The 27,395-nt window shown below is 36.1% G+C and overlaps 1 protein-coding gene across 4 annotated transcripts in view; it reads left to right on the forward strand.

The window, feature by feature from the left end:
• The window catches only part of AFG1L (AFG1 like ATPase), a 77,616-nt gene that overhangs the window by 39,704 nt on the left and 10,517 nt on the right, over window positions 1–27,395 (forward strand). For all 4 annotated transcript variants that reach the window (XM_069804996.1, XM_069804995.1, XM_069804994.1 and 1 more), the window contains 3 exons: window positions 10,308–10,390; window positions 13,835–13,905; window positions 14,162–14,262. In XM_069804996.1, coding sequence (XP_069661097.1) covers window positions 10,308–10,390; window positions 13,835–13,905; window positions 14,162–14,262 — 255 coding nt within the window. The remainder of the gene's footprint in view (window positions 1–10,307; window positions 10,391–13,834; window positions 13,906–14,161; window positions 14,263–27,395) is intronic.

Consider the following 27,395-nt stretch of genomic DNA (forward strand, 5'->3'; position numbering starts at 1 on the left):
AAATGTTCTATATAGAAAGCAAGGTGTCAGATTAGAAGTTACCAGCCATTTCTGCATTCAGCCTTCTAAGCCTGTGTACGTGTTAAATTTAAACACAAGGATTATTTGAATTCTGTAGTTCAGAGTACTTAACTGTTACAGTATTTTATAATGTACCTATTGCTTTAGCGTGTTCTCTAGATATTAAGCTGTTCAGTTTGTTTACCTTCTGCGTCTGTCTTAAACGTACGCGCATGCTTGCTCCTAGATAGTTTATTCAGGTGCAGATGAAAACTTTATCTTAGGATAAACTAGTTGCTACTGTAGCTCAGTCTCAGGCTCCCTGCCTTCTCACTTCTTTAATTGTTAGGATTTCCTGAGTTCTTGCTTGGTTTGTTTACTCCTTGATTAAAATGAGTAAATCAAAGCATATCATAGATATGGAATAGTTGATTCCTGCTGTATCAGGGTAAATTAGTCTAATTACACGTGGCAGTTTTATTTGCTTGTGATGTAATGTGAAATGAGGTCCTGCCTCCCCTCAAAAAGCCCGAACCAATTAATAAAGCTTTTAAGCTCTTTGTCACAGGCCACCGTGGAGGTCTGCAGAGAAGAACTTTAATCCAATAAACATTTCATTTAGATCATGAAAAGAAAGCATGAGGAGAAGCTCCTACAAGAGAGGGTGTTACCAGCAATTCTTGCCACGAAGAGATGTGAGGAATTTGCCAAATTAACCAAGAAGCCTTCATATTTAACACATAAATGTGTCAAAACTAATAATAGAATAATTTAATTTGAGTTGAACCTTATATTGTTAAAATTCTAAGAAGCCACAACTGTTTTCTTCAAAGACTTTACTGTTGAGTTGGATGGACAGGGCAAGGGAAGGTTGTGAGAAACCCAGATAGCAAATAACACTGGCCGAAGCTGGTGGAAAGAAGAAAAAAAAAAAAAAAAGGAATAGATAATTAGGTGTAATTAGTGTGTATGAATTGTTGTCTCCCTGCCCTTGGCTTGAATAAATTTCAGAGAAAAAAAACCTTAGTGGTGAAAACGCTTTGATGTAAGAAGAGTCATTGTGGTTTGGCAGCATAAAGGCAGTGTTTTATACTTCTTACATAATGGTTGCGATACAGAAAGAGTGAATGGACCCAGCACCCCCCAGCCTGCTTTACAGCAAGGACTTTTGGATTCCCTTGAAACAAAATGCATCAGAAGTTTTCAGTTGTTGGTAATGAGGTAGTGGACCTCATCAGAGCTAAGCGTAAGCCATCTTTAGCCTTTGTTTAGATCTTAATCGCTTTTTTTTTTTTTTTTTTTTATTCTGGGAAATCCAGTTTCATAAATCAATACTACCTTTTTTTTTTTTCCCCTGCCTGCCAACAGTTCTGGCAGGAGCAAAGGCTAATACTGGGAAAAGAAATACAAATCAAATGTTAAAAAGAAAAACAACAGCAAAAAAGAAATCTAGACAAATAACTTCATCCAGGGTATAATTCCAATGAAGTACGTGTATTAGGGGTGAATTTGACCCTTAGCTTACAGAACATCATGTTAAAAATTTGGAATGAACTCTTGGCATTTGTTTTTCACAGACACCACAGCTTGTTTATTAGGAGTTTGAAAGTTACAGTCATTATTGGTTCTTTAGCAAAACTGAATGTTACACAGTAGTTTGTGGGTTGGTTTTAGGTTGTGGCTTGTTTTTTCTTTTTTGTATTTATAGTTATTCTGCAAGGAAGATTTCTTCTTAGGTGATGTGAAATGGGGAGAGCTGTTCAGTGTAATTTGTATTGCATGGAAGTTTACTCTGCCATTCTTCTGCTCCCTGACTGGAAAAAGGAGAGGCTACTTGTCTCCTACCCAGCACAGCCACATCTGTACCTCCTGAATTCTTTCACTTTTGTCTGAATATCTGAAATACTATTCACAGAACAGTACATTTTAAGAGTCTCTGTCTTTATTCATGTACCATTATTTTACAAGTTAATTGTCTATTTTTCCTCCTCTTAGGGGGTAGCTGATTTGTAGCTAGACTTAAAATAAGTTATTGAAAAGTTGTACAATAGATCGTATGTTCCTTGTGGTAGCAAGAATAGTGGGGTTTCTTAGTTGTTAAAGTTTTGAAGGCTGTAATGTAAACTTGTGCAACTTCCATTGAATTACTTTTATGCCTAAATTTATCTCTGCTAAACTCTTCAGTTTAATATTTTTTTTAATTTAAATATTAGTTTAAATATTCTTGTCACAAGTGTAAGAAAAAGATTCATTTCAAAAAATTATATTTGGCAGTATTTCACTTCCCAGATCTTTGTGCTCTAGGTCCATTTAAAAATAACTCACAAATAAAATGTTTGTCATCCAAAATTAACCTGAGCATGATTAGTTTCATTGATATTGTACAGGATTCTTGGATGACATTTTGAAAGTTTTCCTCAAAATTTGTTTGGTTTTGGGGGTTTGGGGTTTGTGGGGTTTTTTTGTTTTGCTTTGTTACAGTGTTTACAATTGGGACAAACATGAAGTGTCTAGGGCTATTGTAGCAATTTCCCATATTTTGTTATTGCGGAAGAATATAGGGGAAAAGACTGTAAAAAAATCAGTTAACCCCTTAAAAGCATTGCACTATTTTGTAGAACAGATAGCCTTTTGTACTTGAAGTTGATTTGATCTGTGAAAGGCAACACCTGAATATCGTGCAAAGCTAAGTAATTATGACTGATTGTAAGGGGTTTTTTTTTCAGGTATAGGTCACAGGAAATTCAGTTAGGGTAGAGTATGTACAAAGCTAAGAAATATGCAGATTTTCTGTTGTAAGATCGTGTAAAAATTATTTACAGTTAATACTTGCATAAAGGTTAGAAAGGTTGATGAAGTGATATTTAGTTTTGCTTTACTATTCACTGTGTGTCAGAATGTAATTATGACTGATTCATGAAACTGTCTTAGCAATGAACCATCTTTATTAAAATGCTGATCAAGACAAGAGCTGACAGTAATAAAGAATAGAACATTTTAGTCTTGTTGCTTTTGAATGATTGCTAATTACCCCAGAGGTCATGTATAGTGCTTATGAAGATTCATTGACATTTTCTTTAAAGTCTACTGTTTCAACAACATCTGAACAGGAAGACAAAAACTGTATGCACACCCAACAACACTTGGACCAAGTTTTTATCCATCACCATACCTGATGATTCCCTTTCTCATTGTCCCTCCCCCTGAGTACATCTCATTTCCATGGATTGGTGTAGCAGAAAGTTAAGTGTTACAAACTTGATTCTCTCATTTCCATGGATTGGTGTAGCAAAGTTAAGTGTTACAAACTTGATTCTCTCTCTCTTTTTTTTAAATAAGGCAAATTTTAAGCTTGGATAAAAGGAGCAGCCCTTTGAAGGTCCTGTACCTGTATCACGCTTGCTTGTGACTAATGGTCTGGTTGATCTCCTTCTAGAGCTGCACCAGAGAGGAAACACTGCACTTAACTTTGTACACTTCTCAGCAGGCTGTGGACAGACCTGCCCAGCTCGTGAGTCCCAGTTGGACCAGTTTCACATTCTGAAACATGCTGGTGATTGTCATTTGCTGATGACTTTGAGAGTATGCCAAAGTTAAAACCTGTGGGTATGCTTTGCAGGTCAGAAATAGTTTTTTCATGACACACTGCATTTTTGCTTAAAAGGATTCTTGTTCTACCACAGTGATGAATCATTTGGGAAAATGCCAATTGTAATGGTATCCTTTGGATAAAGAAACATTTTCTTGAAATCGCTTAAGAAAGAATTTTAAGAAAGAAGAAATAATATTCTAGTTGATAATCGAACACTATATGGAGTCAAATAATGAAAAATAAAAATGGTTTAGTGAGTTCTGTTTACCTGAGGAACTCTTCCTCTGTTGCTGGTTGATGGCTCTCATACATCTACATGTTGTGTGATGCAAGAGAATTTTTCTCTCTCAGGCTGGGTGTAAATGTATGAGAGGAATGATTGCCAATGAACAATCTCATTATTTTCTGATTTGCTGGGGGGAAGGAATATTAGTGATCCTGTGTATTGTTAATGGAGATCAAATCAGCAGGACAGGTGTGGGGTGTTTTTTAATAGGGAGGGGGGGGTTGTATGTAAGCTAATACAAAGAGTTAGACGCTGAGGATGCATTTGAAAAGGGAAGGTGATACCTATGTGGAAATTATGATTCCTTTTGCTCAGAAAGAGTGGTTAGAAGTTGCACTTCTCAGGCATTGGTTATTAATAGTAGGTGTTCTAATATGCTTGTTAAGAACTATACCAGAGGCCAAGAGTATTCCTTGTGCAGCTTTGCATACCTGGGGATAGGATGATACTCTGCTTGTGTGGAAGGTGTATTTGATACTGCAGATGCAGTGCTACTGCTGCATTTGCAGGTGTCTGGTTTGACCCAAGTGTGAAAGGCTGAGGAAACTCAGCAGGTGTGTGAATTAAGGTAATGATCATCCCAAGGTGAAGCACTCTCAAATCTTTGTTCCCCTATACCTTCTCTGGAGGTCCTCTGATAGGGTTTGTCTTACCCTATGGGCTGACAGGGTGATTTGTATGAGTTTGTATGTTGGTTTTTGGTTTTCTTTTTTTAATGCCATTAAAATTCAGAGCAGAGAATGTCAACTGGGTTGACTTACAGTGGTCTCCAGTAAGGTTAAGAAATACCTGCTCAACCTGCATTATCAAGGGTCATGAGCTGATCACAATATTTGAGCTCATAGGGCCACATGGTATTTAGTACAGTGTCTCATGTACTAAATGTACACAAGCCCATGTATTAACATTTCAGGTTTTTTGATACATGGGAAACACATGTCTTGAACTTGCTGGTTATGTAGTTAACTTTGCCTTTTGAGATTTTCTGAAACCTTTGTTCCTCTACTTAAGGATCTATCATGTCATGTACTTTAATTTCTTCAGCAGTGAAACATTTTAATAGCTACCATTCTTGATTGCAGCAACAAAGGAATATTAGAGGAGCTTACAGGAAGAAAAATGTATTTATATTACTCTATATTCAATAACTTTCTACAGTAGATATACTGAAAGTCTAATTTTATCTATTCTATCTGAAAGTTGTCGTTTTAGGTGTTTTGTCTCGAGTTGAGCCTTGAGGCTTTGTCTTTTTTCCTTCTGGAATAAAAAGTTTTTATGCCACTTCAGTGGAAATGAGTGCATGATCATGCTTTATTTTTAACTTCCTAATTGCGTTTTCAATTCTGTAATTGTATTTGTTCTTTGTACACATAAATACATAAATGACTTCAAAATAAATTGTATGACTAATTAATTTTATGCATTTGAATTGAATAGGGTAAGTCAGACTTGAAACATCTCAATAGAATAGCAAATCTGTTGGAAACTGTAGATGGTTCCACAAGAACAGACTAGACTAACTGTAGCTTCAATTTGAAGTATTTATTTCAAAAGAAAAGTAGAAGTTTAGCCCAAGTAAATGAAATCTGAAAGTTTAAAACTCCAGCTTAAAAAATGGAAACCAATAGTTACAGTCGTGGCTTTGACAATTAAGTACTAACAATCTGAGCACTCCAGTTAGTTCTTTGGCTGTTGATTAGGATTCCGTGGTGGTGATTAGTGAGTGTGAGGATGCAATCACATCTGTAGGGTTTAATCAGTCCAGTGCTGGAGAAGTTAGTCCAAAGATGAAGAAAGAAACTAGAACTTCTACATGTAATCTCAGTAGGGTTTTTCCCCAGGCTGCAAAAAGATGAAGGGTAAAAAGTAGAGAAGCCTACCTCCCCTGCCCCCAAAATTGCAGGGTTTGTAAATGATAGTACTGATTTTCTAGTTCCATGATGCAGGAGTATAATGTCGTTGACACCTCTGAAGGTGAGAGAAGGTGCATGGTGGTACTCACATATGCACCCTCTCTGAGGTTCAGTATTTCATTCTTACAGTTGTGAGCAGTATTTGTATTTCCATAGTGCGCAACCACGTATCTGCTTTTCATTTTTGTAAATCTAGTATTTTAAGTGTTTTGCTTGAATGTTTACAATATTTTGGTGTGCTTTATTTTCTTCTATTATACATTCTGATGATATGCTGTCTTTTTAACATTTAAAGCATTTCTCTTGAAAAAATTATTTACAAATATGAACATTTTGCCCTCGGCATCCTGTGAAGCAGATAAGTGAATGTTTACGTGTGTAGAAACAAAAGAACTGCGGTGGGTACCCTTGTCTACAAAGGAGACCCCAAAAGGAAAAACTTCTGGATCTCTGCTCAGCACATAGCTTCTCTGTGACCTTTCTGACTCTGGCTTTGAGTAAAGGTGACCATGTGCTGAATCCCCCTTTAGAACTGTCTCCACCCGTGCATTCTTAACTTGGAGGAGAAATGCTGTTGTTGTTGCCTGGTGGTGCAAACAATCCTCCCATTACCACCTTTTCAGTTCACTGGTACTGCTATCACACCCTTTCTCTTCTCTACTGCATAGAGCTCAGTTTGCACAAATAGCATTGCCCACACCAGTGCATGTTTGTATGCCATTTTGTTGGCATTAATTTCTTCCACATTATCATTTAATGGTTGATTTCTTTATTCACACGTCTGTTTGATTTTTTTTTTTTTACGTTATTTTCCAGTAGGACCTATAGATCTATGCTCTACTGTCATATAGTCATGTAAGGAGAAGGTTGTTCCTACCCTACAAACGTTATAATCTAACAACAGCAATCATGTTTTAAAGGAATGTTTTCTGGGAACATGTTGCTACACAGATCATAATGTTTTGTTTTAATAGCAGGGGCCATCCATTTTATGAATACAGTGTCTAACAGAATAGGTGTGAGTGAGCTTTGAAGTGTCTCAGTAGAAATAATTAATGATGAACAGTGGTAGATACTTATTCAGGTGAACCTGTGGAAGGGTTAGGAAATTCTCGTGGCTGTTTTATTTTTGTTTAGAACATGGGCTCTAAATGGCTGGAGTACCTTCCTGAACTGAGCATCAGTCTGGAGAGGCCAAAAAAAAAAAAAAAAAAAGCAAGCGGGGGGGACGGGACACGACTGGCTTCAAGGTCCAAGTCAGTGGTTCTTGAGACAGTAATGGATGAAAAATATGCTAGACATTCAAAGTAAAATATAAACCAGAATTTGACTGAGAATGCTGGTTTGAAAAATAAGAGGCAGAACTGTATTTGAAAGATGGGACAGAATTAAGCAAAAAAACCCCAAACCCAAACCAAAATTGGAAATTAATTAGGAAAATTCAAGGAGCAGGATAGTGAAAGGCCAAATGTTTTCCAAAGGACTAAGTATCCCTATGTTTCTGTTAACTGGCTCCTACTTCTATGCTTATATCGTGTGTTACAGAAAACTGCTGTATATCAGAATTCTGGTTTTCCATTTTGTTCATGTTTGGTTCAGTTGACTTTTGCCTCCTAAGAAAGGACTGTAATAACTGTATTTTATACATCTCTGAACGGGATGCTGCTATTGCCTTTCTGGCTGAAAGGTCCTATAGCCCAGAATATCTAACATGTTTTTGAAATAAACTGTGTAATGTTATATCACACTAGAATCAGTAGTAGTACATTATTGTAGACATACAAGACAGGGTTTATAGGGAAAAGAAATATCTTTCATTTAGGCAACTGTTTGTAGCTTAAAAAGGGCCCAAAAACGTAAATAAGCTTTTGAGCACACAAGCTCTTCTTAACTAGTGTCACTAATGATAGCGATTTTTCCTGAATAGTGGTAATACTAATTACTCTGAAGAAAGAGAAAAGAGAAGGAAGACAGGAGAAATTAATCTACTTCATAGCTATATTGGTACTATTTACATCTACGGTTCTTAGCTCCAAAACTCATTCACTATAATGTTAAATCATGGAGTCATAAAAGACTGTCAGTGCATTTAAGGAGTGATAAATTTGTAAGCAGAACACAAGTGGACTAAAATACTGTAGCACCAAGTGCTGATTTATATTTCAGCAAGCTGCAGTGGCCTGCATAATATAGCCCAGTATCAGTCTGTATTTGAGTGCACAGAATGTCTGCTGTACTCAGTAGTCATTAGCAGCTGAGCCACAAACACTGCTGTAAATATCAGCACAATAAATTTACACCAGCTACAGTGTTCAGGTGCCCCTTTTTTTTTTTCTTTCAGCCCTACCATAACCATACCACACTTTTAAGTATATGTACTTGTGTGTTCACTCTTCACTCTGTATGCAGCACAACACCCTGAGAGAGCAGTAGGTTTGTAAACCCACCTTGAAGGCCAAAGAGATGAGGCTGAATTCATGCCAAATTTCCTATCTGTTGTTTCCAGGAAAAAAAGCCAAAATGATAAACAGTGTTACTAAATGTCTGAGTATTTAAAGTTAATCTAAATAATCTCATATTCTGCATAGCTGTAGTAATAATGTGTTGTGGTTAGGTTTTTTTTCTCCCCCCTACTAACATGAAGAAAATAGTACTTGAGCTAATCTACTACTTTGAAAAAATAAAACATTAGGCGGAAGGATGCTGAGCATCAGTGCCTGGCAAAGAAAAGCTAAGTATATCAGCTTTGCTGTGAAATTTCAGGAATCTTCCTTCTAGATTGACTGCCAGACTGATGCTGAAGAAAAGCTTAAACATCCTCCCTCCCTTGTGCATATTATTACATGCCTCTGGAACTTTTTTCTTCTGCTCTGTTATTCTCTTTCTTTGTAAGCTTTCACAAAAAGAAAGGGAATAGATTGTAATAATATTGTAGCACCAATGCTATTGTGTTTGCAGTAGCCTTAGCCCAAGATAATGATTTGATTAGCATGGCTTTTTCACTTACTGGAATTAAAGATACATGGATTTTCCTGGGATTCTGTGCTTTCAGGATGATTTTTTCCCCCTTCTTTCTTCAGCTGTATATCTTTGCAGAGAAGTTGGAGGTTTAAAATAGGTATAGAGCCTTCAGTAATAGCCAAGGGTAAAAAAATTAGTGCAATGAGTCATCATAGTCACTCCTGCAGAAATTTGTAATCTATAAGTCCTATGCAACACATTTGTTCAAAAGGGCCATTGTTCCTTAAATCACTGATGATAGTTCATCTAAAATTCAAGGGGTTTTTTCCTGCAATGTATTTGCTAGAAATGAGATTTGACATTTCCAATTTTGTTATTTGAATGGCTTCAAGGAGGCTTTGAAAAATTTGACACACGGAATATGAAACGCTTCACGAGAGTATTAAAGATAAACTAATAGTTCATAGTGCAGTGAAGAAGTAGATTAATTTAATGGATTCTAGCAATCCACAGAATTTTAATGGTGTTGAATTACCTAAAAAAAAAAAAGTTTTATTGCTCTAATTAAATTATTGATAGAGGTATATTTTCTAAAATATTAAAACTTTTCCTCCCTTTCTTTTATAGCTTCTTTTGCTTCTAGCTGTATAACACCCAGAAGTTGTGTATGTTGGCAGTAGTAATAACAGATAAGCAGAACTATTCCCTTTGCCCCAGAGGGTGTAAAATCTAGATCCCACTGAGGTTAGGGAGAATTTTGCTCTCAGTCATAGGCCTTGAATCAAAAAAAGCACCCTTCAGTACAGCTGGTTTTGAGTTTTCTAACAGAAGTAGTTATTGTGACTACTCAGGGACATCTGTATCACACTGGGAATCTTACAGGTTGTTTAAAGGGAAAAAGAAAAGAAGATCCTTTTCTGAGTCAATTGAGACATCACAAAAATGAAACAAAATCTTTTTGATATAGAGCTTTGTTTATTCCCCCTTATGCTTTGGTCGATCTTGCAGCAAGACTTGGTTCATATATTTGATGTTCGACTCACAAAATTTTTTATCTTCTTAGTAGAAGGAAAAGATAAAATTATTTTTAGCTTACAAAGTAGAAGTAGTTTCAGTTGTCTCTGTTACTAGAATTTGATTGTAGTCTGTTAAAGTTTTATTGCTCCTAATTTTCTGTGTCTAAATGTATATTCTTTAATGTGAAAATAATTATTTTTACACACTCCCCCAACAAAGCACTACCCAGAGAGAATGAGTAATATCCACTGTCGTTTCATTTCGTGTGCTTCCAATCTATATTGATTTTCTAGTTGATGGACTTTTGAAAATGGTTACTTTCTTGTTTCAAGTGTGTGAATGATTTCCAGCTTATTTCTTTGCTTTCATAAATGTAAAGGAGACTTCAATTTTGTGATCCTGAATTTCAGTTTTGCAGATGAAATTCATGCTGATGGTTTATCACAGCAGTGTGTCTTCTCTCTAACACAGACAATAATAAATACGGCTTTGGTTTGAGGAAAGCTTTCTTTTCTTTTTTTTTTTTTTGTCTCTGTAGAAATACTGCAGGACAATCCAGCTTGACTCTGGAATAGACTACAGGAAACGAGTGCTTCCTGCTGCTGGAAAACTTTACTACCTGTAAGTTTATCTATGATATGGTATTTGTCCTCTTTTTCCTTCTTATTAGCCAGTAATTTCCTAGTCAATGGGAAATGAAAAATGTATAGTAGAATTAGCAGAGTGTGACTTTTCCTTTCTTTGCCTTCTGGTCCATTTTGTTCAGCAAACCGCCTTCCATTATGCCTTGATATTAACTTCATTAAACTACATTTTCAGTATCGACACTAGCATCATTTATAATATGTGACTGAATAAAAACTAATTAGATTTTTTGGGGAGGTGTGGTGTTTGGAGAACTGAAGTGACAGATGGTTAGAAAGTAATGAATATCCTCTTGTAAGAGATTGCACAATTCTCTTATAATAGAAGAACATCCTTATTGTATTTAAGTAATTAAGTATTTATAGAAATCCAATGACAAGGATTCATTTAATGTTGGGTGTTTCCAGTGCTGTGGATTTAAAAAAAAAACAACCCAACACCCTCCTATTTTGACAGATTGTGTCTGTTTATCATGACAAAATTTCTTTAGCACTTTATTCTATATTTGCAAATAAATATATTTAAAAATACATTCACAGTGTGCTTATGGTTGCAGCATATATCTGCCTAATAGAAACATCCTCTCTTTTTTTTTTAAATACTTTGAAACCTTTTCATTGCAGACATTTTTCTATTTCGTATTTGTTCTTACAGTATTATTTAATCAATAGCAACCTGAGCAAGGTAGACAACAATAAGTTAAAATGAGATTTATAACTGTTGTATCTTTCAAACCAACACACAATATTGATTTAAAAATCATGTTTCCATTAAGAAAGGTGCAGTATTTTCATTGATGTATCAGATATTTGAAATGAAGTATGTCCGTATCACTTTATTATCAAGTTAGAAATTGTAGTAGTTTGTCCAGAAGGAGTACTGCTTAGTAGAATTACAACAGGTAACTCTTTCTGCTTCTGGAAGGAAATGACAGAATTTTATATATGGAAAACAGGGCAAATTCAGGTTCTGTATCTTCAAACAAAATGTGACTGTATGAACTCAAGAAAAGTAATTCTTGTTCTATATTCTTGCCTGACTCCACTTTCTTAAAGTTTTGTGCTGTCTGCTTGGAAGTACTGTTTGAAGCTACCACTGTTATCTTGGCATTGCTCATCGTGCCTCTTGTTCCGATGCCTACATAGCTGTCGTCTTACGGCCCAGCTTATTGCACCCGTTGCACTTTGTGACTTTCTGTTTGATAATTGCAGAGAGCACCTACCATATTCTTTTCTCACTGTCTGTACTCTGAAGAAAGGAAAAGCACGTGCATGCTTTCTAGCAGGTAAAAGGCTAAATGTGGCGCCTATGGCATCAGCTGACAGAGGAGAAGAAATACGAACAAGTCCCAGGAGTAGTACCCAACCAAAGTATTTCATGGTGTTCTGCTGTAAAACTTGTGATTGAGTGAATGGCAGAAATTGGTGATAAGTCTGTCTCATGTTCTCTCATTGGAAAGGTGTTGGTTACTTCCAGAGCTTGTCGTATAAATCATTAGGAAGCAGTGGGGAAAAAAAATAATTAAAAAAAATCCTGTAGCTGCCAATGGAGATAAGATACTTATTTTATCATCCTTTTTTTTTTTCTGAGGGAATCTCTTTCATTCTTCTATTCAAACTTGTTCATTGGTGCTTTCAACCCTGAAGAACTAGCACAGTATGTGGGGATTTTTTTGTTGTTTTGTTTTAATATTAGGTACTATACAGTATTTTGCTACAGATATTTGAATTTTATTTACCAGTCTTGCCCCCAAAAGAAAATGTTCTTGTCCAACATGTTTACATTCCCCCATTAATGGTGATAGTATCATCATGACATTTTTAAAAAAATCCTCTTGATGCTTCATAATTTGTGTAGTCTTTTCTTAATTTAAAATATGCAACTAAGGGTTGTTTAAAGCTGTTTCATACTCGTCTGCAAGGAATCAGTATAACACAATTACAAGATTTCTGATCAACACAGCTTCTGTGATCTCAGTCTCGGGTGTCTGTTTTCAAAACAAACTTTCTTGGCATTTAGGTGCAAATATCCACCTAAGCATCGTATTCAGCTGTTCCTTCTTGTAGCCTTTACATCAAACTTTTTGATAGTTATATGCATACTCTCCAACATATATGCACTCTTTCCCCCTTTTATGGCTTTTTTTCCTGTTTTTATCTGTTCCTTTTCATTTGTTGTTTTGTCAGAGGAAAGCAGCACACAAGTATCAATGTTGAGAGAAACTTCTTTTTTTGAAGTTACAATTTTATGCGATCTCCTTTTCAGAAAAGGTTTTTGAAGTGTTTGAAATGGCACTTGCAGAAGTTTGTAGAGTTTTTTTATCCAAATTCTTTGTATCTACAAGGTTTGTTATCGTTAAGCTTGAGCTAAAAAGTAGTTATTTCAGTTCTGCTGTTAACATTTTTAAGGTGCTTAAGGCCTAATGAACAGGAAAGTAATTGTGTAAGGTGCTGATCATCACTTGTCGTTTAGAGGAGGTCTAGAACTGTGTGAAGCAATGCAACTTGAGTGCATCCATGATCCGTAAAAGTAGACTTTTCACACCAAATGAGATTATACAAACTTCAGTGAAGTGTGTTATATCCTAGTTCTAGTTTATTGTCTACCGTAGCATTAATTTACTATTCTCAGCTTTCAAACTAGCTGAGAAAAAACGAACAGTTAGAAATATTATCTATCTTCTTTAAGAATGAAACACAGAAAGGCTGGCCCTCTAACTGTTTCAGTGACAAAAAATATTTTCTGATCATGCTGATTTATAGTTCTTGCAGCAACCAGAAGATGAATATAAACTTTACTTCAGCTCTCAGCACAGATATTTTGCATTTTCACTGTCTGTGGTTGATCTTTTCCCGAATAGCATTGGGGACAGAGTGGGGGAATCTGATAAAATTACTAATGGGGAGATCATGCTGGTATTTTCAATTTCGTAGTTTAATTTTCAAATTGTCTGATCAATACAATCAGTTGACTTGATTCCCTCCCCACAACACCCTGAAAGCTGCTACAATATTTAATTTCACGAAGTCGCCTCTCAGAAATTTCAAAGGATACTTCTTTAGGTGCTTGACTGCCTTGCCTTGTCTATTTGCTCTTATTTTGCATGCAAGATAGAGCCAGAAGCCTTTTTTCTCATTGTGTACACGTAGTGTTAATGGATCTGCTCTGCCTGTATTGCCTCATTACTGGAAACAGCTTAAAACACAGAAGTCTTTCAGTGTATGCAAATAAGGCAGAATCATCTACCTGAGAGTTAATATTCTCTACTTTTAAGTGTATTCTAAATCTAATGTTTGTATTTAGAGCATAACATCCTGTTCTCTTTTTTTTATGGGCAAAAAGCTAAGCAGGCTCAGGCAGCTGTTTGATGTTGGCTTCAAGTGTTATTAATTTCATATTCTATTATTCTTTTCACTGTAGCACAAGTGAAGCTGATGTGGAGGCTGTCATGGATAAGTTGTTTGATGAGCTGGCTCAGAAACAAAATGATTGTACGTAAGTTAATTTCTCTTGAAAGAGAATACATTTAGAACACAATGCCCAATCTCCACTGACCAATTAATAAGTTCCATTGCTGTATATGGGTTGATGCCACACTCAAGTGGCAGTCATTGTATCAGCATTTTGTCTAATTTATGTGTTGAATCATGTGCTATTATTCATCAAGCTATGCATTTCCTATCTGTAAGAGATGAATTTTATAGTAATTATCCAGAGAAGATTGAGTCTTTGTTCATGTTCCCATAGTAACTAGACCAAGGATTCTAAAAGTGCAAGGCAGAGAGCTGAGGCTGAATAAAGCGTGTGGAACCATTGCAGACTTCACGTTTGAAGAGCTGTGTGACAGAGTGAGTACCCAGTCAAATCTAGATCAGTTAACGCTCAGACTTTTCACAGTTTAAAAAAAAAAAACGAACAAACCCCAAACACAAAAACTCAGTATTTTCACAAGTTGTACTAAATTTTTAACTTGGCAGAAAGATTTTGAATTTAACAGGAGAAAAAAAAATGAACTCCCCAAAAGAACAATAATAATTTTCTTTTTAATGATACAGTAAATTCACTCTTAAGTACATCACAGATTGTCTTCAAAAATCCTAATACAGTATGTGCCTGGGCTAACATCATTGCTAGTATGTTAGTGGTCACAACATACCAATATGTAAATAGCATTCAAATACTGTTTTTAAAATCTGGGGTTTAAGTTGATACTCAAGCAAAGGAGTAGTAATGCTGGCACCACTAGAGTAAAGCTGTTGTTGCATGCCTTAGTTGTGACTAGCTGTATAGGGGCTGTTTAGTCCCAGGCCTTCTCAAAATTTGCCAAATTTTGCTAAATACTGCCAAATTCTCTGCTAAACACGTGGGGTGTGATTCCTGGAAAGCTCTCTTTGTATATGACCTCCAGTGGGTTTGAAGACAGTCCCCCAGAAGTTGCATAGTACTTCAGTGACCTCTCTGCTCACACCTGAAGTTATTGTTAAATGATCACAACTCTAAACCGGCCTGATAGCACCTTTGATTCAGGATGCTGACCAGTCCTTTGGTTATGACATTGTTTTCACTTCCTTGTAGCTACCAAGTTGATAACTATTTGGACAGAAATTTCACTGGTTGTGTTTCACTGTAGGTTTTAGGCTTTGTTGGTTTTTAGTTTCCGACAAAACCACTTAGCCATTTGTGAGAATGGAGGTATGTCATGGGTAGAACAGCTTGCTTTTTCACTGAAAGTTTTGAGTCCTTTTCTTCATTGTGCCTGTTAACGTGTCAGGAAACTATGTTTTCAGCAAACACTTGTGAAATTCTTTAGTCCAGTAAATGCCTTATGTACTTAGATGGGACGATAAATTGCTTCTAAGGAGAAGTGCTCTGGTAGCTCACGTGGCAGTGGCCCCTACTTTGGGTCTGAAGGTTCTGATCTGGTTGAAGAATTATGTGGGGTTCAGACCCCACAGAGCTGAGGTGCTTGGTTTGTGCTCAGAACAAGTAAAGAGAATCCATATGAAATGTTAAACATCATTTAACAGTAGTGTTCTTATGCTGATCACGCAGGACTTGGGGAGTCATGCTGTCTCAATTCAGATACCTTCTGCAGATGTGTTATGATAGTCTCTAATGGAATAATCACATGCTTAAAACTAAAACAACACAGCAGACAATAAATGTTTTTCTTTAACAGCTTCCTTGGTCATCACGTAGTTTCTTTGCATATGCCTCCATTTGTTTCTACCTTTAATTGTTATATACAAGTATTTATTTTGCCATGAATTTTCCCTTCAGATCACTGATGTACCTTCATAAATAATATGTTAGTATATTGGTAAGGTGGTATCACTGTGCTCACTTCATAGATAGAGAAATATAGTCATGAACTTCAGAATTGTCCATTAAATTTGGTTGAACGGCTTAAGTTGCCTTTAATATGTTTTTTTTTTTTTTTCATGAATGTAAACCTTTATAGGGCTTCATAGCAATAGTAAAAGTTCCTATTGGTATAAGCTGCATTTAAGACCTTGCCTGCTGTGTTGCTCTGTTTGCCCACCCTGTTGCCATTAAAATCTGCTAAAAGGCAAAAGAAAAATTCAGTTGTCAAACCATGAAGCCATGTTCCTTCTTTTCATGAAATCTTTCAACTTTTTGATGGAAAAATTTGTACATGCAGTATCTCTTTTTAACAGTCAGAATGGGAAGTCATTCCCACTGATGCCACAGAAGAAGTAGGTAGGATCCAGAAGTGTGCACTGGTGGTTTGTAGCCAGAAAAACCCCCAAAGTCAGGAGACATTCAACATGACAGGAAGTATAAAGTCATTCAGAAATATTCAAGTAAGCTGGCTAATAGTGAGAGCTATTTGTGGAGGGATAAAGCAGAAATGGGTAGGAGACATAGCTACAAGGTATTTGGTACTGCTTGTGGTGCCAAATGTTAGACAAGTTGACAGGCATCATGAGTGCAACTATTAAGAAAAAGGAAACTGGAAGGCTGAGAAAGATGTAATGAAAAGGAAGATCCACAAAAGAAAATACTGGAGGGGAATTTGTTGGATTTGGCTAGAGTGAATCTGCAGGTTTCTTTGTGTAGGACATGGGGACAAAGTCCCATGGGAAGCCAGATTGTGTGAAAGGATGCGGGGTGGGGAATCTTCCTAGGCAGAGCCTGTAGCAACCAGGAAGGGGCTTAACTGACAACCCAAGCAAAGCATCCTAGGTAGATAAATGCAATTTGAAGTTGGTGTCATAGGAGTCAATTAAACTTCTGACAGAATTGAAAACAAGATTTGCAGTTGGGTTTGTATCAATGTTAAGACCTGGTGACAAGCATGATAAATGGGAAATTCTCATTAATGAGAAATTGAGAAAATGAGAAAATAATTGATATTATTGAAATCTCATGGGACAATTCATAAAACAAGAATGTGAAATCAGTGCTTACAGCCTACTTGAAGACAGTGGCTAAAAGAGCTGGAGGATGGTATGCAACATTAGACACACTGGTACCTGCCTTAAAGTTAATTAATACAAGGATCTTGAATACATATCAATCAGTCTGCTAATTAACAAACCCAAGAGGGTGGTACTCATAGGGGTCTGTTGCAAACAGAGAATGAGGTACATTGCTTCTTAAGCAGCTGGCTATAAAAAGCATATAAAGAAAAAATACCATTATATGGGAAGCTTATGCTGTAGATGAAATGCAGGAAATAGTGAAATGTAATTAGCCTGAAAATTGCAAATGATAATTTTCTAGCATAAAATGTACTGCAGCCAGTACAAGGTCGTTTGGTTTGAGCAGCTTTATGGGAACTTACAGTGATGAATTCATCTAGAAATTTGTGTTGCGTAGGGACAATCTTCTCCATAATTTTCTAACATTCAGTGTAACCAAAAGATATTTCTGAACAGTGAAATTACATATTTGAGTGTTCAGGAAAAGTAATTTTCAAAAGCAAAAGGGAAGTATGACCAAAACTAACTGGAAAGGGAAGTGTAAACAACAACAACAAAACCCAGGATGGACTTTTTGAGGAAGAAAGTAGTACAAGTATGTCCTGTGTCACTGTCAAGACAGAATCAAATAACTAGTTGCCATTCATTCTATATTATGAAGTGCAGGAAAATTAAAGAGAAACTAAAGGTTATGGGCAAATATTATGTCTGCTCAGCTGTAAGGCTTGTTGTTGTTAAGTAAAATGGGAGTTTTGATATGGTTTGTTATTATCTGAATGTTATTGGCTTATTCTTAGTTGGAGATGGGTGAACTTTTAATAATGATGTGGAAAAAGGAAAAGGTTTTGCAAAAAATGCTTTTCTAGGTGAAGCAGAGTGGAATAGTTGTTTCACTAAAGGGTAATAAAATAACTTTCAGTCTGTTAGTAGTTAGTATATGTTAAAAATAGCCTGCAAATACATTTTGAGTCATTGGAGTCCTGGAAAACTAGGCTGAGATCTCTAACTAGCTTTTTATTTTTGAGAAATGTTGGAGTGCAAGAGAAATTCCACGGCACTAGAAGAATGCTGCTATTTGCCAATACTAAAAAATAAACAAGCAAAATCTACGCAAGCATGATGACCAGTATAACTGCAGGCTGTTGGTCAGATTTTAGTCCAGAAAGGGTAATGGAGAAGCTGGTTCTGGATTCACACAGTGGATAACCAAAGAATGGTAATGAAATTAATTCCAGTCTCCCTGATTTTGTGGAAAAGGTTGAGTTTTGTAGATGCTGTTCTTACGAAGAAATTGGCATTATGCAGTGTCAAGAAAGTATTTGTTAAATGGATGGATAAGTTAACTAACTTAGAAAATGAATTATTACTGAAGGATTGTTGTTGAGTGTAGCATTTCTAATGAGTATATCTTTTATATTAAGCCCAGTACAGTAGTTATTTTCCCCAGCAGTTTTGAATATAACATAAATGCTAATACAAATTTGCTGTAAATACAAAGAGTGCTGTGTGCATGGGGGGAGGAGCAATGAAAACAAGGATGCTGTGTGCAATTTATTTCTCAGCAGAACTGAGATTTTGGGGAGGAGGGAAAGGGTTTGGGTTTTTTTGGCTTTTTTAAATCTAAGCAAACACAGAATTTTACCTCTAGAAATTTGGAACACAAGTCATACCCACAGGAGGAGGAGACTTTGTCCGAGGCACAGTGACTTGGAAATAGATTAAAGTGTTGTAATGGACAAGCAGCTCAAAAGGAGCTTTTGGTCGAGTGTTAGAGCGTTTAGACCTAATTTCATCTGGGTTGGGTAGAGTGGAAATAAATAGGAGGGTAGAAAGATTATTTTAATTTTGAAAACATCTCAGACTGATGGCAGAATGTTAGGTATGTTTTTGACATCCGAATTTAGAAAAGACATTGAAAAACTTGAAGATGCTGTTGAAAAAGCCACAAGTCATTTCAGCTGGAGAATTTATGCCCTCACATGGCAGACTTAGTTCAATTTGTTCAGCTTATCAAAAAGAGGACTGGAAGATGGTTTTATAATGTACAGCTATTTCCACAGGAAAAAAACCCCAGGTATTAATGGCTCTTAAATCTAGCAGAAGAAGGTATAATGAAAACCAGAGACTACAGAGCAATTGAGATTTAAAAAAAAAAAAAAAGCACCACCCCCATTCACACAGTTGGAACAGTGAAGGAAGTAGCAGAGCCTCCTTGTACTGTGTTCTGGGTCAAAACTGGGTGTCATTTTGGGAAGAGGTGTTTGTGTTTGAGCCAAGTACTAGTTCTTAGGCTTAGCTGTCTCTAAAATTCAGGAAATCGGAGGATCTCGTGATCTCTTCTGGTCTTAAATTGTCTGAAACTAGGGACCTGAGAAACTCAGGGTCCCCGCTGCCTGTTGGCAGCTGTTGAACAAGTTCAGCAGCCGACGGGAACGTGCCCAGTCCATCTCGAGGGGATGACCTGCACTCAGCCCCCTCGTGCTTTTGGGAGTACGCAATACTTAGCCTACTACCAGTCAGTGCAGTGACTTCAGACTGTGTTTTTCCAAGGCTTGTGGCTTCCTTGGATTTGAGTGGGGTTTCACAGGATGTGTATAAGGCATTTCCCTGATACCAAGCACCGTTTCTTCCAAATTTGACATTCCTGGTCCACAGCATGGAAGCACTACAACTTCTCACTGAGCCACTGCTAAAGGAAAGTCTAACTTGAGGAGCAAGATCTGTAACTCTCAGAAATACAGTAATTATTACTGTAATAATAATTAATACTGAAACTTTTACGAATAAATATTCATTCACACACACAGATGCATGTTCATATGAAGTCAGTTTGGGGCATCCATTCAGAATGGGAAAGTTTCAAGATGAAAACTAGTTTCCTAGTGGAAGGTGGATATCAACTCTATTCAGACTTTTGTTTACATGTTTCCTGTCCAGTAAATACAAGATAGCAATATTTTTGTGTGTGTGTGTGGAAAAAGTTTACGTTGTCAACGTCTTCTGACAGAACAACTCAAAATATAGTCTAATTTAATTTAGTTAATGCAACTTCGGTTAAACTTATTTCCTCTGTTACATTTGGTTCATAATTCCAAAAACTATTTAATTTAAGGTAGAGGGATAACCGAGTGTAATGGAGGGAATCAGTTTTTGGGGGAAGTTATTTTTGATTACACTGAATTGTTGCAGTATTATCTTGGAGTTGCAATATTATTTTCTGGAGTTTTCTGAAACTGACATATACCACTGCTCATGTGGTTCTCAATAATCATTGCAACATTAGTGGACACCATTGTACTCAAAACTTGGTGAATTGATTTCTTTGGCTATCCATAACCCTTAATGGTTCCAGAAAGAAGAATGTAAGTTTTGCAAGAGTCAATGTGTGAAAGGATGGATGCTTTTGTTATGTTGGAGAAATAGCTTATCACCCAAATGACTCTGCTTTTACATTGTTGTGACAATATGTCTTCTGGTCTGGTCTTGGGTAAGTGTTACAGTGCAGTCCAGAGGGATAAACATCCAGACCTAAAATGGCACATTTGTTGGTATAGGATTAAGGAGTTGTGTTTGAAATTGTTCAGATTATTTACTTAGTAATGTTTGTAATACAATATTCATATGAACAGCCTGTAAAACTTTTTCAAATTCAGTGATGTTTCCTTTGAAATAAAATTAAAATTCTGTTTTAAAGGGAAATATTAAAACATTTTCCACTTCGGAATCATATGATTTAATGAAATATCAGCCAATATGCAATAGATGAAAATAGCAAATCAGCAACTGGTAACTTCATACCATTTGAAACATCTCCTAGCTTTAAGTAGAATTTTCAAAATAGCTGCTTCTGTAGTTAATACTTGAGGACCTTGGGAGATAGAGTTGGTGCCTTTCTAGTATTATAGTCTTTTATTTCTTGTTTCACATGTTAGCATCAGATTTTTTCACATCAAGAATATAAGGAGTTATTTCTGTCTAAAATAATGCATCAGATATTGGTAATAACTGGCTGTCCATTATTGTTTATAAAAATAAAATACAGAGAATATATGGTATGCAATGCTGATGTGACATGCAGTTGTAGAAAGCATCTTGTTACATTATTGCGTGCATCGATTTTTAAATCATAGTTTCTCAGTTGAGGAAAATCCAAGTTTTAGCTAATTTAGTTAGTACCAAATTCATACACTTAGCTTTTTTGCTTTATTGGCTATGTGAACACGTGGAAAACAAACCAAAAAATGCTGCATGAGATGATATTGATCTATTTCAGTTGCTTCAGAGCAAAATGAGAAGCAGTTTTTCAGATCTGACACACCAGAGTTTATGTGGCAGTATGGCACATGGTAGCTTTTGTCATGGCTTGAAAGTAGTTACCTGCTCACTAGAACAGAGTCCTGTAAATGTGCTTCTCCAGTGTAATCACCTAGGAGAACTATGCTTGGTTTTTATCAAAATGTTTGTTATCATACCATCTTTTCTAAGGCCCCATAAAATGAACAAATGTAGCCGGAGGGAAGGCTGGGAGAGGCACCAAGCAGAATACCAACGTACAGTTCCTGAATTTTATTGTTAATGTTAACTTCCCCCATTCTTTGTGACCTTTAATTATTTTCTTCCTGTCAGGTTCTCCATCTATACAATGAGGGATACATTTACCAATGGAGTTAGATTGTTGCAAAACATAATTAGTTAATTTTTTCATTGAGTTACTGTGTGAATGAAAGATCGCCACGATAGTCGATTCTAAGGAGCTGGTTGTTGACAAGTAAATTCAGTTTATAAATGTCCTTGACAAATTCTAGAAGGCTTTTTGGATGGTCAGATCTGATAATTTGAACTCAACAAAGTGCTTATAAAACACTTATTTTTCCTTATCCCTTTTCTCAGCAGTTGTATGTATATCTGAAGTTCAGATGAAAATACTTTTAAAAATAAAATATACATATTAACTTGATTTTAAAATCTCAACATCATAAACTAGCAATCATGCAAATGTAAGTCTTTCTTACCCCATCAGAGTAGCTTCTTTTCTCTGTGTTTACACATAAAGGTTAGTGTTCATTATGCCTTAGAAAAATCACCCTCTGCCAGTCCTCTTTCTTCACTTCCCTTTTAAAATTTTGTTTAAAAAATGGTAATTGTGACAGTTTTGCTTGAATCTTGAGTTGGCATAAATAATTTAGATAACAGTGTACATCATATGTAATCTTCTAAGGTCCTAAGGGAGTAAGGAGATACAGTCTTCCTCCCAGCATTATCTTTTACAGTCTTCCTCTCACTTGTGCGTAGCAACTACTGCCCTCTTCTGGGAGTACTGACTTCGTAGTGTACTCAAACACATCCCAGCCTTTTCTTTACTAAGGTTGAATAACTTTGTTTTGTGAATCCTATAGTCTTTTCATTAGGTAATTAAATATACCCTTTCATCCAGCTGCCAAGTACCAATGAACATAGTGTCTTAACATGATAGGAAAGTCTATCTATAAAACTGATTTCGTGAATGGGTAAACTAAAGATGTGTTAAATGCAAAAGGGTTAATACAGAAATGCATGGAAGTTCATGAACAAGTCACCGTTACCTGGGAAAGTATATCAGCAAAGTATTGCCATATGCATATGCTATTCCTATATTCACCCTACACAACTGCTTCTGGCCACGATTAGAGGATATGGGGCTAGATGAATCCATGGGGTTTATTATTTTTAAAGTAATTTAAATAAGGTCATGTTTTCAGTTTGAGCTGGAAAACAGAGCAAGGGAATTTGGGTTACTAACCATTAGCAAACATACTACAACATAACAAAGCTAAGAAAATAGATTTAATATCTATGTTGTAAAAGGTTATCTTGCTGTGATTTTTTTTTTTCTAGAAGTTGTTTAACATTTCTGTAATTGGCAAAATACAGTATTTGTGTAGATTAATACAACAAAGAATTGGCAAAAATTTTCTGTTAGGTTGTTGTTCCATTGCAATAGGTGCACTGTACCGACCAGGAGGAAGATGTGTTTCCTAACTTGCATAGCTTGCACTTCAGAATGAAAGATGTAACTAAGCTTTAAAAAAAAAAAAGAAAAGAAAAAAGTCACCATTTTCAAAGGCAACAAGTGATTTAGGAATGCAAGTGTCTGTCAGTTGAATGTCTTCCCCTACACGATGACACAACTCAGCTGCATATGCAGTTTAATGATACTGAATCATTTTGAGGGACTTACCTTCATTAAAAACTGCTAAATGTAACCACTGTGTAATTTGGTGTCACCCTTAGGATTGTAGGATCGTCAGGTGTAGTTGTAAATAAACATACCATGGAGTTGTTCAGAAGTGAGCACTATTTTCATTAACTTTTTAGAATCATAGTTTTCTTTAGTTTGATTTTGATCTTAGTTTTATTCCCAGCAGGAGATTAGCTTTTGCAGCTTAAGCTCTGGACTGAAAGTCTATCTTTTCTTAAAGCAAATGTAGCTAATGATTTAATCAGTTTCTACACCCCCCCCAAAAAAAGTTGCCTTACCTAACTCACGCATATGTTTTATAAAATACACTTGAAGAAACTTATTTCAGTTAGACATATTGTAATGATGTAGTATTGTTCGTCAAACCTCCTTTCTGTTTCATACCTCATTATATGTGTATCAGGGTTTAATTTTAGAAAGCACTCCCTTCAGTGAAAGCTGCATAAACCTTGAGGTTTTAGATCCTACACTTTATAGACCAGGGAATACATAAAACCAAGATTTTTGAAGCCGATTGTGCTTTTAAGTGTTTGCCTTTTTAATTCTTTTTTTTCCCTTAAATACCCGAATGTACTTTTTTTTTTTAAAGCTGCTTTGACCATGGTTTTGAAATCTTAAAAGTAAGTGCCAATATTTAAATAGACCTATAAATAAAATGACCTATAAACCTAATTCCCACAGTTTTTAGGTTCTTTTGAAAACTTAAAAAATCACAAGATCACTTGAATTGTGATCTAGTAGCTTATTTAAGGGGAACTTACGTGTTATTTTGGTGTATATACACTTCTTTCTTAGGGCCTTTTGTGTTTTACCTACTTATACCTGTTGAAATTGTTTGTAGGCTTGTTTGCTTACTGTACAAAGCAAAAGAAACCTTTTTTTTTTTTTAAGCCTTAACTATTTTTGGAGATCTTTTTGTTGACAAATGCCATACTTCGGAGTTGCAACTGGAAATTTGGCAGTGAGGGCTCTGGGAGCAGAAATATGGCTTTTGCAGCTCCTCCAGTCTGTAGCCAGCTTTGACCAGCTGATAGGTCTTTGAGGCATCTCACTTCTTGTAGGTTCAGTGTGGATCTCTGCTGCTATTTAGTAGATAAGCTCTTCTAAGGCAGGAGTGATTGTGCTGAATGATGAATAAACATAGGAGCGTGCTCTAGTGAGACTGACATTTCAACTCAGTTGGGATAAAAGAGGGAAATGGGCAAGTATCAATGACTAGAGCAGTATTCATCTGTGTGCAAGAAAATGAACTTAAGCAGAGCAGGTGCAGAAAAGGTGTGCTTGGGAGAGTCTAGGCTAGAATGGCATGCATGTTCTCCCCACGGGGCGGGGGGGTGGAGTGAGAACCTTATCCACATCAGCCACCCCAAGTAAAGACTAAGAATGGAAAAGCACTATTTCATTCAGTAGATAAAACTGTCATACATGAATATAGAATTCTTTATTAATTAAAAAAAAAAAGCTGGAAGTTACAACCTTCTTAATCTGCAGAAGAGCAAAGGTCTGAAACAACTTTCCACTATGAGAAATGTGACTAAAAAACTTCTGCTGTAAGATCAAGCAAAATCAGTTCTTACCAGGATTCTGTGATGAGATAACCTGAGATAGCAGGGGGCTGTACTTGAACCCAAAAATACCTTCTACCCCACGGTTTATAGATCTCAGATTCCTGCTCTACTGATCCATGTGGGTGTCAAAGCTGGAAAACCACTTACATGAAGGATGGGCAGTAGGTATAAGATAAGGTGTTATCAACACCTAAATGCAGTTAGAAAATTCCAGAATGACTGTTGCTTGTGTTACCTGAGTTTGTCCCTCCTTCTGCATAGGCACTACAGTAACAATCATTGCTATGTGATATTGTAATTACGTGATCACATACAGCTGAATGCTGCCTTGAATAATTGGCTTCTGTCATAGTCTGCCCCAGAGTTAGTGTGTGATACTACTCTTGTTTAAAAAAAACAACCAACAAAACCAAACACCCCACCCCCCTAAAAAAAACAAAACAGAAAAACATGACCAAACCCCCACCTTTTTGCTGTTGGCAATTGTAATCTTAATTTTCTGGACATTCTTCTTGAGGTGCCGAGTCCTAGACTGCCATAGTCATGGCTCTAACTGAATTCAGTGGGTGGTATACTTTGAATTGGTAGTGTTCCATGAAACCTGAAAAAATCAACTTTCAGAGGTCCATAACCTGACATCAAGAGCTCACATATGCTTTTAATTTCTCTGTCTTCTGTTTGTAAAATGGAGATAGTATCACTTTCTTGACTCACAGCTGTAGTTGTAGAGATAAATTCATTACTGCAGGTTGAAGTACCTAGCTGTTGTGGTAACAAAAGCCAAACCAGAAATGCATAATTCTTCTTCCAGGCAAGCATTTGAAAAGTTGGTAAAGAATGAGATCTTGTGGCACACCAGAAGTGAGGACAAAACACATGTTGTTAAGTGTGCGTTATATGAGAACCGCTGTTCTGCGTACTGGTAGGGCAAGGATCCTGGGAGAGGGAGAAGCGTCAGTTAATATAAGTCAAGACTATAGCATATATCCAAGAGATAAAGATTAATGGTGCACAGGCAACTGCTCTCTAACATCTGTATCTGACTTTTCAGCTTTAATAATGTTTTCAAAATGTAGCTTTCATTTGTACAATTACTGCTGGAAACATCATTGGTCTGTTTATTTTTGGTGTCATCCTGCTTAGTAACTAAAACACACATTAAGGACTATTTTAAAAGAAAGAATAATGAATCAATTAGTGAATATTTTAACAAACAAGTTGTATAGCCTCACGTCAAGTAGTGTTCAAACAAGTTAAAATAATTATTTTAAAGTTGCAGGCCAACTCATAGTGCTTAGTTAGGAAGCTCCAAAACAAAACTGCATGTTATTTTAATCTTTCCTTATTATGCCCTCTGATATGATCTTTAATTACACAATGAAATGCCTTTTCTTTCCCACCAGAAACCTTCAATAAAACTTGATAAGAAATTGCCGCCTTAATTAAATCCTCAGTTTATTAATAATGCTTCAAATGAACTTCTCATCTTTGCCTGTAACTTACAGAACTTTCCAATAGATTTGCACTGCCATCAGTGTCTTTAAATTTTTTTAACCAAGTTAGCCGTGCCCTAACTATCTTAGTTTTTATTTAAAATTCAGCATGCAGCTGCATCACAGATCATGCCTTAGGTTTTTCTGTTCCTTTCTTGAATTAAGATCTTGAAATGCTACCTCAGTGCTCTATTTTATTAGCCCTTCTAATGATAGAGTGTGGCTCCTTTGGAAACAACAGGAAGAGCTCTGTAAGTTTTTGTTACTGCTTCATGTCTAAGTTGTAAATATCATCTAGTCTTAAACTGTATTTTGGTTTTGGAAGTGTTAGAGTGTGTGCACTGAATTATGGTTATTGTCAATCACAACTCTTCAGGATGTTGCTGGAATTGGCCCTGGAATATCTTCCACCATCAACAAAAATAAATTTTCTCTTGAGATGAAATATCTTTTTCTAACATAAGCGTTCTGTAGTCTTCAGACAGTCTCTAAAAGATGAGCTGCTTTGCCATTGATGAGCCGACAAAGAAAAAGGATGCTTTATACTTTAATTAAATGGAATATATAATAGAAACAGGAGACAACTAACTCTTAAAACAGTCCACAGAGAGGTCCAAATAATAAACATCCTACTTGAACTGAGATGATGATAGCTGAAAATGCATTAAGGAGACAGAGAAACAAAAACAAATGAAGGTGAGAACTCAGTGAAGCAGGCTGAAGTGGAGTAAACACTTTGTCAGGACAGTAGCCCATGTTAGTGCTAATGGGTTTTGCATTAGTATGATGGCTATAAAATACTGACTCCTGGCATCAGAGTTAATGACAAAAATCTACAACAATTTTACCTTATATATACATGCAGGAACAATAATACCATAAGAAAGATTCTTATCTGTTAATTTTTTTTTTTATAATATTGCAGCATGTGAAAGAACTGGTAATAAATGGTAAGTGACAATTGTTAGGTAAATGTGTTACGGTTCTGAAGTTGAGTTTTGATTGGTAACTAATGAAACAAAAAAGATCAGATGGTACCAGAAACACGCACCAAATCAAGTTGTTATTTTTAGAATGTTGTTCAGAGGACCAGATGAATCAGGCTAAACTTTTAATAAGAGGATTACATATATCTGTATCAATATTAGGAAGATTTGTAGCTTCATTTGCAATTTCAGAGGACGTAATACCTTCATGTGTGCTACTGACTAAAATGAAACACTTTCTGTGACTGGT

The sequence above is a fragment of the Haliaeetus albicilla genome, chromosome 17, assembly GCF_947461875.1.
Source record: "Haliaeetus albicilla chromosome 17, bHalAlb1.1, whole genome shotgun sequence".
Taxonomy (NCBI): domain Eukaryota; kingdom Metazoa; phylum Chordata; class Aves; order Accipitriformes; family Accipitridae; genus Haliaeetus; species Haliaeetus albicilla.